Raw genomic sequence first — 12,601 nt, 5'->3', positions numbered from 1 at the left:
CCCGTGGTGGGCAGAGCACAGATAGCCCATTGTGTAGCTTTGTGCTTAATTACAAACAAACAAACAGAAACATCATAGAAGTTTTCTACTGGCTACAAGACACAGGTGCTTTCTCAGTTTCTGCATTTTTTTATCGAAGTAAAAAATATTTTAATCTTTTAAGAAAGCTTATCTCTCTCTCTCTCTAAACATTAGTGTGCATTTCATTTCCGATTAATGCAATTAAAGAAGTTAATTTTTTACAGTTAATCAGGCTGTTTACTGAATACATTAACAACTTTTTAAAGAAGATATCGTACAATAAATACAAAATATGTACTTAATCTGTTTAGAAAGTCTAGGGCAAACTAACTAGAAGAATTACAAAAAAAAAGAAAGAAAGAATTGTAAATAGTACAATTACAATTTTAATATTTCTTCTCTTAAATTTATTCAACATTCGCACACCTGTAATGTTCAGAAACATTTTACCCAAAAATATATGACATAAACGGCAACGTGGCGCGCATTGGTGGAGAAACCGGGTGATTATGACGTATCCTAGAGTAAGACACTTTGCGCCAGTCGATTCATCCTACCCATCTCTAAGATGGATACCAACTAGTAGCCGGGGCTAACATCACGTTCTAGGAGATGTATTACCATTCTCACTGGCTTGTGCCAATCAAGCTAGTTCAAGCATCCGATTCTAGGTATCATGTCGGCATGAGTGTGTTTTTGACATAAAATTAAAAAGCAGAATTGGCTTCAATTTTTATTTCCACGTAAGTACAACCAATCCCTAGCAAATACGGCTAATATTTAAATAATTAATTTAAAAAACACAATAAAAGTAACAACGTTCCACCGGCTTAGGTCATAATTGGTTAAGCATGAATTTGAAAAAGTGTTCGTTATTTATTACTGTCGTATGGACAATAATGATAGATATGAGATTGTAGGGGGCGTTTTATATATTTAATTGCATTTATTATATTGGTAGTCAACAGTGTAATATCCTACGTTAACACATTTAACGAAAATTAATATAGGTATAAGTGTTCCTTGGTGCTAGTTTAAGTTCTTGTATTAGAAGTTTCTTTAACTTTTCGTATATTTATATTTTCCTGTTTAATATATTAGTGCTTTTTATGTGTATAGTGTTTAAGTTGCAGTTTTTTATTCACTGAACCGAGTTTACATTTGTCGGTTGCATAGTAACAATGATAAATAATGGGTAAAAAACAAATAATGTTCTATTTGCGTATACAATTAAATTAAAACAGTGTGACATCACTCAGCAGAATGAACAATGAATACAACTGCCTTTATTGGAATAAACATCAAACGTCATTACAAATCATAGCCAGGTAATGTCTTCCAAAAATAGTACAAGTAAATGCAATATAACTCATTCAAATCCCTGCTGCCAAACTGCCATCATTTCTTTATTAGTGATTACATAAACAGTGACATATTTCTAACATTTGGGCATTTCATAACACAGAACCATATCTACCTATTAGAAATCAAGATTTTATCCTTGTGCACAACTAAGAATATCCAGTTTGATTTCTTTTCAGTGAAATGAGCTCAGTAAAAATCTGCCAATAATTTTACACATTCCTCTGTAAATTGCAACTGAACCTCTAACCAATATAACACCGTTGCCTTAAATACCAGACTTCTAGATGTTCTTGACTTTTTCCATCATTCAGTAGACTTTTACATAATACATTTTCACTGTATCCACTGGCATTATCTTCAATATTTATTAACCTAATTTCTGCAGGCAGCAAAGCTGCAGGGGATCAGTTTTGTACCAGCATCTATTTTTCAGTAACATTATTGAGGCATTTCTAGGCACCAAAATTGAAATCAGCATTTATATTCCTATCAGAATATTGGATCAGCAATATCTTTTATCATTTTAACGGATTTAGTTTTCTAGTATATGTTCCATTTTTGTAAAACAGCACCAAAAATACCCTGGTGCCTATGTAAAGGATACTCTCAAAAGTGTAAACCACAAGAAAAGTTGACTTATACATTTGACCCTGTGACCACTGCCAGTTGGCTTGGTGATCTAAATGTTATTTAATACATATATATATATATTTATAATCTGAATATTAGAACGAACAATAATAAAATACTATAGATATATTGCTCTGAACTGTTCCAAAGGGAAAAAAAAACTCAATAAAATCTTTATAGAGCACGTCTCAACATCAGCCAACTGTCAGGATATCATGGGAAAAGAATATTGCATAGCTGAGAAACAAAATATACAATTAAACACCATTAATATTTGAAACAAATACTAATAATACCTTTCAGTAGTATATTTCCAGAGTTAACAAAAAAAATAGATGTGCTCCTGTAAAAAATATGGAATATCAGCAAAGTTTCTTCCTTACTTAATATATCAAAATCCAGACTAGTCTTCTATATTTTATAAAACCTCAAAAAAGGAACACTAAGTTAGAAAAAAAAAAGTCTACATTAAATTGTATGCAAAAGATCCAAGTTTTTGTTCTATATATCAAATGAACCAATAAACTAAACTTTGTAAATTAATTTCAAAGTTGTAAATGTTAAAATGTGTATAAAATGAGTACAAGCAGTAATTAAATAGTGTGCTCTAATTTAGAAAGTAGTTTTTAATAAGGTACAACTACAGTTCTACAATGTCTATAAAAAACAAAAACAAACTTGTCAATATACAGTTAATCTCTAAAAAATGGGAAGACAGGAATTAGATATCAAAGTAAGTATCAAACCAGCCTAGGGGCAAGTCAAAAAAAGCATAAGTGTTAACAAGAGTGAGATCACTTAACATTGCTTTAAATATATTTACTATTATAAAAGTTTTCTTTCAAACATTTCTGAAAAACAAACTGTTGGATAAAAGCTTTTTGTGTTTCTGGTGTGTTCAAGATAAGTAAACATGAGATGCATGTACATACACACAAACCACTTTACTCAAAAAGCTTAATACTGAATTTAGTTCCACTTTTATCAGCACAATACTTGTCAGAATGAATACACACAAATCTTTAAAGAATTTGTACAATAGTGTTAACTGCTAGATTTATGAAGTTTGAGTTTTGGCGAAATAATGAGATTTACTGAAAAAAAAAATCAAAACTGGGAAACAAATTATAATATTTACAAATAAACTATGAAACAATTTACAACTCTGTACTCTTCTGAAAATCAAATGATTAAGTGGTGTATTACTTCTTTAATCTTTAATTCCAAAAATAACATGAAATGCAAACAAGTTGTATGAAAAGTTTTATCTTGCAAACAGGAAAAAAAAAATGCAAAAGTGGAAGACAATACTGGTGTGAAATGGTTTTGTTGGTAAGTTGTTCATTAAACACAATAAAAGATATTTAAATAGTGAACTGTCCAAACACTGATTTTAAGCATTCAAAATTTTTGTATACTATTAAAATATTATACTTAGAAAAATTAAATAAAGATTAGATCAAGACAGCAATATATTGAATAACTATTGATGTAAAATTAAGTTTTATTCTAATTCTGTAATACTGAGGTTCATTTCTATAAAATTCAATACAAGTGAAATGATGCACTCATTAAACCTTTGCTAAAACTTAATTTAAGTAATAACACAATAACAAAATGTTATAAGTAGTTAAACAGGGAAATAAAAAAATATTCTAAATTCCAATGTAAAATTAGACTTGACAGTTGACTAGGAAATGTAATTAGTTAGCATGTTAAAGTTAGGTTTAACAGTAAAATGTAATTACAAAAATTATCAGAACATCAAATGGTTGTATTCTTTAATGCTGAATTATTATTTTTTTGTACCAGAAGACGATTTACAAAATTAAATAGTTTAAGACATAACAAACATGGTGGTTGTTACAAGGCCAAGTAAACACAGGTGTTATACAACTGATAGTCTTTAAAAAGTCTTCTATCACTTGTTTTAAATGCCAATTCCTCTTAATCCCTTTTTTTTGTATTCAGTTATAAAAATGAACAAAAGCCGTACTTTGTAAAAATTACGATCAACTTGAACACACCAGTAACAAAACAAGCTATAGATTTCACAGTAATTCTAGCTGATCCAATATATATATATGTGTACCATGCTAATGCTGATCAATAATTCTTAGTTAAGAAAACTACACTATACAATGAAAGAGAATGATTATAATAATGAAATACAAATCTTGGAGTTTTAGAGATAGTGTTTTTTTGACTACTAGCTATTCTACTGTATTTCATAGGTGTTTTATACAATTAAAACTTTACTGGTCATTACTACATAAACCACTCCTAAAAAAATCATGGCACAAGGTATGTAAAAAATTTATGATCAAGGTTAAATCCTTAAGATTACTTAATATTAATGGTGTGAAAACATTAGAAAAAATCTAACAGTATAACCTTATGATCTCACTATATTGTATATCTATCTATCTATATATATAAAGTTAGCCAGTTTATGTACGAAGACGCTAAACTGTTTGCAAGTCTAACCCTTTGCTTGTACTTATTGTGCTTTTAAAACCAACATTAAAAAAAAATAATCAAACTTTATTTAAAGCCATTAGATCCTGTGAATATTGAACAATATCATATTTTTTGATATTAAAAAAGTAGAACAAATTAATTCTTATAAAATCTTAATTAAAGCAGTATTGAAGAATAACTGGGAGAAAAGGTAAAAATTCTAGGCAAACTGAAGCAATAAATCTCAAGGCATCACATAAATATAATGTATAAAAGTTGGTTAGATGTTAAGAAACTTGTAAGAATTACTATATATATATGTTTGTGGATTCTTCTTGAATCCAAATAGAAAAACAAACAGTAACAATATACATGCATAATAATAAACATTCAAAATTTTTTCTTTTCTTTCACTGACCCAACCATACTTTGGAAGTTTCCAACAAATTAAATCAAGAGAGTTATAAAATACAATATACTTTGTAAAGTCAACCGTCAGCTAGTTCTTGGTAACTCATTACTTGTAAAGTAAGCTTTAATTAACAAAGTATCTGACTAGATTTGTATGACAACATGATTCAAGCAGGGCAGGAAACCATGGTATGTAATGGAATGTCGGGTAAAGCACAGATTAACTTCAGTTATAGGAGAAGAAACTTAGTATTAAGCTGACTACCTAATCTCTCTATAATTAAACATAACAAGTGTGGACATTATAAGGCCACAGTGGTTTATTTTTTTATAATTTATCTTCATCCCTACAATAAAAGGTACATTCTCTCTCTTTTGTTGTATTTTTCTCATTGCTACTGATGTAGTACAAATGACTTTTTTGCACTTTATGCATCAAAAATTACCTACATGTAAAAGAAACATATATATATGTGGAGTCTGACTGATTCTTTCAATCAAACTAAACAATAAAAAAAGAGGTGATTGCTGAAAAAAAAAAAAGACAAAAATATCATTAAATATAATTGTATATGAAAAATTTATTAAAATAATAAAGAATAATACCAAATAAACACCTAGCACATTAAACAGTGGTGAGAAACAAATGGATTTCAAAATCAGAACCAGAAGACAATGGGGAAAATTGTATGAAATGTAAGATGTTGTAAACTATTACATAAACGTTTAATATGTGATATGACATTACAGTAAATAAGTTTAATATGTCATGTTTAATATGTGATATGACATTACAGTATTTCCAATTTGCTCTCACCAACACTCAAAAAAGCACATAAATGTGCGTCAGTAAATTCCGTGTACATTTATTTTTACTGAAGCCTTGATGACTAACTTGGGTAACAATTTACAGGTTAGTTATACCATCCCATAATAGGTTTCCATTCTTATTCATATTCTACATGTATTTTTGGTACTATCTTTACAGACATCTACGTAACAACTTGTCAGTATTATCTGAACCATGCTTGGTACCTAGTATATCTATTTGAATGATAAACTGAATTCCAAACAGTTATAGAAAAATGAACATGTCTGCAAAACTTTTCAATCTAACATGAAACTGAGTAACATAACCAGTCATTTATTTGGGAAGCCACAGGCAAATCTATAAATGTTTGCACACTAGGTGCTTGATAGTAGTGGTGAAATATATATAATATACGTCTTCTTATAAAGCATAAAACTGTATGTCAGAAGTATCTAAACTTGAGAGTAACACATATCTAAAGATACGAGTTAAATGAAGAAAAATTAAGCCACTTACAATGCAGCAAAATAGAAAATTAACAAAACTTCAAATGCTAATATTTCAAAATTTTGTAAAAAGCTCAAAATGGAGCACCAATCAGTATGTTATAATAAATTTACACAAAGAAAAAGTATTTGATCAATTACTTTAAGTACTTTACAACCTTTCACCTGTTCAACAAATGCTTGCTGCCTTTACAACTTAAGTAGTATTTTCCTTTTGATACCACACCTGGTCAGTAGATTTGTCACAGCTCCCACATAATAAAAGAATATGTATTATTATTATTATTTAGTTTTCCATGCTAATAAAGTGAGGAAGTGTAGAATTTCCTAAACTTTAATATTGTTTGTACTGAAGCCCCTGATACACAAGCTCTTCATAAAGAACAGCTGAAGTTAACACATCTGGTGATAGGGCAAGAGATCAAATCAACAAAAATATATGTGTATAGATATATATGTGTATATATATATATATATATATGTGTGTGTGTATGTATAGTCGTGAGCAAGCTAACAAATTTACTAGTGTTAATATCACAGGCTTCCTACTGAACGGAATGACCTACATCTCATTCGTCGTCTTTTTTTTTTTACAACATCAAAAAATTCTTTGGCTACCAGATGAAAAGGTGTTCATCTTGTTTTATATTTTTTTAAACAATTTCCAGAGCCCCCCCAAACTATGGACTACTGAGATAATACATTCTGTTATATATAAAATATGTGTTATATACCTTACAGATTGAAGGCAAGTAACAGAAATCTTCTGGTATTGAATGATTAGATAAGTTATAATTATTATGATGTTACACAACTAGAGTTAACATCTTTAACAAAACGTGGAACATTCATGTAAACTCCACAACATAAAAAGCTGTTCACATGACATACAATGTGTTTAGAATCAAGACATGATGGTTGTTTTTAGCCAAGGTAACAACATAACCTTCTGATGTTATCTTTAGGCCACAACATCGACTGACCTTAACATATGGACATTCAAACTCAGACAAAAGTGAACCTTCACGAGAAAAGACAACAACATGAAATCGATTCCCATGACTATCTCCAACTAAGACATCCCCAGCATCACTTATATCAATTCCATTGGGGAAGTTAGTTATGTTTTCACAGCCTATACGTCTCAGGTAGTGCCCATCTTCAGTAAAAACAATAACACAATGCCCCTTGAAATCACAAATGTAGTATTCTTTTCTAATGATGGCTATATCTGAAGGTTCTCGCATGTACTCACTGCAATCAAACCAGTGAAGCAAGTCACCATTCTCTGCAATAACAAAGACAGTAGGGGAGACACTGTCCACAGCTACAATGTGTTCATCACTGGTGATGGCTAGTCCTGCAACAATGTCAATATATCTGATAGCTATCTTTTTAATAAAATGCCCATTCTTGGTGAACAGTTGCATGCGTGATCTCTCATTGCCTCGATCACATATGACAAACTTGCCAGACTGTCGGATGACTGCAACCTAAAAAATTAAATCAGAACTGTTTTTAATGTTGTCCAAGTACAAATTCTTGTTGTTTTCTTCTTTTGTCAACAATATTTTTCTACAAAAGATTAATCACTACTTTAAATATTCAGCTGTATTTTTATTTTAGCATTCCTTTTCCTTATCCAGGTTATAAAGATAAATCACTCCACTCAAAATTGAACATCATTTAAAACAGATAGGTTCAAATTTGTTATCTCATTAAAATGGTTAGTACATCACATTCTATAGAATATTTAAGTAGTAGATTAGATCACATTTCACTTACAAATGTCAGAGTAAACATTTATTCTGATTATAATAGAATTAATTTTAATATTTCATCAGTAATGTCAACGATATAGACTTCAAAGACTAGTCTAGTGCATTATGAAAGGTTTCACCTTTGCTATGTTCCAGTGTAGTCTATATCACATGAAGGACAGGCGTTCTTTAGTATCCCAAACATGCAAAACGTTTTGGTCTACCAAATGTCAGAGTAGACATTTATTCTGATTATAATAGAATTAATTTTAATATTTCATCAGTAATGTCAACGATATAGACTTCAAAGACTAGTCTAGTGCATTATGAAAGGTTTCACCTTTGCTATGTTCCAGTGTAGTCTATATCACATGAAGGACAGGCGTTCTTTAGTATCCCAAACATGCAAAACGTTTTGGTCTACCGTGCCACCATGAACCATTACTACTGTTCTTCCTTTATTGGACTCAAGCCAACAGTTTAATGAAAATTTAATTATCATTTTTTTATTTGCATGTATCCTTAAATATGAACCTTGGGACTACAAAAGTAGTTAGCATCGGCTCCTATTGAAAGGCCATTGAGTTTTTTTCTGTGATTATTTTGGTAAAGTATATTATTTTCTTTTTTTACCAATATGTTATTTTCAATATGGCTGAGGTCATATCAGATTAATTTTACAAACACTGTTGATCCCTAATATCACATGAACAAATTCAAATGCTATTTAAAACAATAACAAAGCAAAGAAGTAACACATGGCAAGTTTGCAATTCATCAAACCCCAAGTTACTACATGAATTCATTCATACCCATGCTCTTGCAATGTGATCACATTCCTGCAGAATCTATTCATTAGAATGTCATTACTTCACCATGAAATAAACTTTAATTACAAAAGCTACATTAATTAAGGATCAAAGTGGTATTGCTGACTAAACATTTGAAATCCTCACACAATTACAACCACTCTTCATTTAGGTCAAACTTTGTAAAGGTGCTCCATGTACTTTTACCATTCCAGTAATTCTAAACCCGATTCTGTTTCTAAAATTATATATTTTAACACTAACTTTGTGTGCGTATGACTGATGTGCCTTAGGAATGCCCAGGAATAAGATAAATATTATGAGGATGTAAAGGGTGTTGTTAGACAATACAAATTTCCCTTATTGGGCATTTTATTTCTATTCGTCTTATATAAATATCCAAACTGTTGTCAGTAACACAGAAACTCGCACCTTGCGTGGATACCATAATTGGCCTTCCTCCTTTCCAGGAAAACCAAACTGATACTTGAATTCTCCCATTTTGTCAAAAACCTGAACTCTGTGATTATTGGTGTCAGCCACAATAATTTCCTCATCCAAACCCAAGCAAAAACCATGCGGTGAGCTGAACTGTCCTCTTCCTGGACCGAGTTGGCCAAACTTGCATCTTTAAATGAAAATAAATATAATAGATTATATACTGCTTTGAATGACAAATAATGCTGTCTGAAATAGAATGTATGATATCATAAATTCCAAAACTTAGATGTTAACATCAAATTTCATGATTTTAAAAGCTTCATAATTCAATTGTAAAATACCAGAGAAACTGGATCAAATAATTCTAGCTAATTTTTCAACGTATATATACACACACATACACTTAGAAAACAGAAACAAATAAGCATAATTCACCTGATCTGCATTGTGTTAAGTTTAGTAGTAGCACTGCGAGGTGGAGGATTATAGTTTCCTGGACCTCCTGTCCCAGGTGGCATAACTGGGAAAAAAAAATATATATATATATACGTAATTTGAAAAATAAACAATCAAAACATCATTTTTACTCAACAAAATTAGAAACGTGGATGAGATATACATATAAACAGAAAGAATTTAATATGGTCTAAAGCAAAAAAACTGTCAATGGAGTGTACATCCAAAAAAACAACACACACACTATTTCTCGTTTGTTTGAAAAGTCTAAATGTAAGCATAGTCTGACGTAAGATATACACATTAATAATAGTTTGCACCTTAAGGAGAAATGGTATCACCAAATTCTGATGGTTTATTACTGCCTTCAGAGCTGCTGTTGCTAATAGTTCAGGAATTCTCAATTTCTCTTCATCCTCATGCCAATTATCGCGAAGTTTTCATGAGAGATGTTAAACTTTCTCAAGACATGTTGTACAACACTTGAAAAAACCTAAAATTTTCCAGAAGCATGCTTTTTTATAGGTAATGAATTTATTTATTATTACTCTTACAACAGATCAAACTTAATCTTGTGGATAAACCTTGCCTAGATTTAAACTAACTTCTTACACACTGTGACTATCTTAAATACGATAATACTATACTTACAAGTTGTTGTGGTACAAGATGAGCATCCTTACATAATTGTTTTCATGACTGTTACAATGTGTGAAACTAACAGATATTACAAGAAAACTTTTTTTTCACTACATATGTTTGCTCAGTGTTGTTGAACTTAAAACCACAACAAAATCCCCCCTTAGAGAAGTTGGCAGATAGTTAACACTGTTATATACTTAGAAACACCAGGCTAGTAAATGCATTTAACATTTCTGACATTGCTATCAATGAAGTCTTCACCAAATTTACTACATTTCAGCAACTGCTTAACATGACTTATTTCATAATACAGTACAAAATAACTCTTTATAAACCTATATTAAAGCATGATTAATAAGTACTTTAAACAAAGGTCACTTAAACGATTCATGTACAAAACAACTAAAATGGGCATGTGTTATAAAAGTTGGTTTACAATTAGTACTCACTTAAACATTTTTTTTATCAATTATATACATAAATATCGATGCTTGGTTTGGTTTTGAATTTTGTGTAAATCTACACGATGGCTATCTGCATTACCTGTCCCTAATTTAGTAGTGAAAGACTAGAAGGAAGGCAGCTAGTCATCAGCACCCATCACCAATGCTTGAGCTACTCTTTTACCAACGAATAGTGGGACTGACCATAACATTATAATGCCCCCACAGCTGAAAGGGTGAGTATGTTTGGTGGGATGGGGATTCGAACTTCCGACCTTCAGATTGTGAGTCAAGCACCCTAACCATCTGGCCATAGAGTATCCATGAATGGCATATTTAAAAAAGTCCCTCAATAAGGCTTTGTGACTGAAAAATGGTAAATGTATAACACACATACAAGTAGCAAAAATTATAACATGACTTTTAGTCTTGTCTATTCAATTTTTAGTAATGGACTCATTCTTATTTCATGTTGCATAGTAACAGGTTGAAATATTTTAAGAATGCTACTCTATGCTCAAAGAAAACAATTATGAAACATTCAATACATTGAAAATAATAAATATTTAATACTGTTCAACTCTTTCAGCTCGGGCTCGGTCCCTGGGACTGACCTCGTAACCATTTTGTGCTTGTTACAGTTTTCATGCTATAACTTTTAAATTATTAATCAAATGTTAATGAAATTTAACAGATTATCAGTAAACATTACAATGGTTTTATATGCAAAATATCTAATCTTTTGATTAAGTCTTAAGATTTGTAAAGCAATGTTTCTTTCATGCCTTTTTTTTTCACATCTTGCCTATCTATCATGCAAAGTAATTTTCGTTTTAAGATTAAAAATACTTTTATGCATCAGAAAAATTTGAAATTTCACATGCAAAGTCTTTTATAATGTCCGGATAGTTAACAAACATTTCTTAAGAAAAAGTTTTACATTTTATCTGTTATTTTCAGTAATTAATCTCTATACAGGTTCAGTATATTTGACCAATTTCGCAACCACCATAAAAAAAAGAAAGGAAATAAGCATGAATTATGCCTCTTGCATTCTAGAATGCACACAAATTATAACACAAAAACATAAATGTTTAGATGAAATAGATTAAATCTCATAACATTATACATTGATATATATTTATTATATTGACCTTTCACCTATGCCTGGATAACAATACAGAAATTACAATGATGCGGCTCATGTGCACTCATTTTACCATAATAAATAACATAGAGGTGACCTTTGGTTTTTACAAAGTAACTTGTCTTGGCTGTGTTTTAGTTGACTGGTATTTTGTAAAATACAGTCACATTTCAGTTATTATACATTATGTATGTATATAGATTATTGCTATTTTGAAATAAGTTCTTAAAGTTATTTTTCCTAAAACCTAGAACAGTAAGTAAAGAAGTAAAGCAAACAATTATCTCTTCTAGTTACGACCTTCGTACTCAGTTGTTGCTAAGCCTTTAAAAATTTTGCACATGGAGGACATGGAACAAAATATTTTTTTTTATTTTTTCATGTATACTTTTGAATAACTAAAAAAAATCATAAATTCTACATCAATACCATAGAATTCTACTACAATTTATCAAGTTTAGTAACTAAGCTTTATTTGGGTGTAAAAAAATATGAAATTTCGACCAGACTAAAGACGCAACCTACCTTCTTGAAATCTTTGTTCGAAAGAACGAGATGGCATATGAACAATTTAAAATGGCTGAGAAAGCCACTAGGGGGACATTGTGAGCTTTCAATTGGTTATTCACATCACATATAGAATTAAGTGTATATAAGGGAGCATTTCCAAAAATGGAAAGAGGTGGGTGGGGTGCCACT

At 30.5% G+C, this 12,601-nt stretch overlaps 1 protein-coding gene across 2 annotated transcripts in view; it reads right to left on the bottom strand.

The window, feature by feature from the left end:
• Positions 1-1,285: 1,285 nt before the first annotated feature.
• The window catches only part of LOC106462248 (brain tumor protein-like), a 64,920-nt gene continuing 53,604 nt past the window's right edge, over positions 1,286-12,601 (bottom strand). For both annotated transcript variants that reach the window (XM_013922148.2, XM_022389444.1), the window contains exons 9-11: positions 9,650-9,734; positions 9,206-9,401; positions 1,286-7,697 (exon numbers count right to left, since the gene is read on the bottom strand). In XM_013922148.2, the coding sequence (XP_013777602.1) occupies positions 7,083-7,697; positions 9,206-9,401; positions 9,650-9,734 (896 nt within the window). In that variant the 3' untranslated portion in view covers positions 1,286-7,082. The remainder of the gene's footprint in view (positions 7,698-9,205; positions 9,402-9,649; positions 9,735-12,601) is intronic.

Source organism: Limulus polyphemus, unplaced genomic scaffold (assembly GCF_000517525.1).
Source record: "Limulus polyphemus unplaced genomic scaffold, Limulus_polyphemus-2.1.2 Scaffold1125, whole genome shotgun sequence".
NCBI lineage: Eukaryota > Metazoa > Arthropoda > Merostomata > Xiphosura > Limulidae > Limulus > Limulus polyphemus.
Note: the sequence above shows the minus strand (reverse complement) of the source record. Positions and strands in the feature narration are given on the sequence as shown.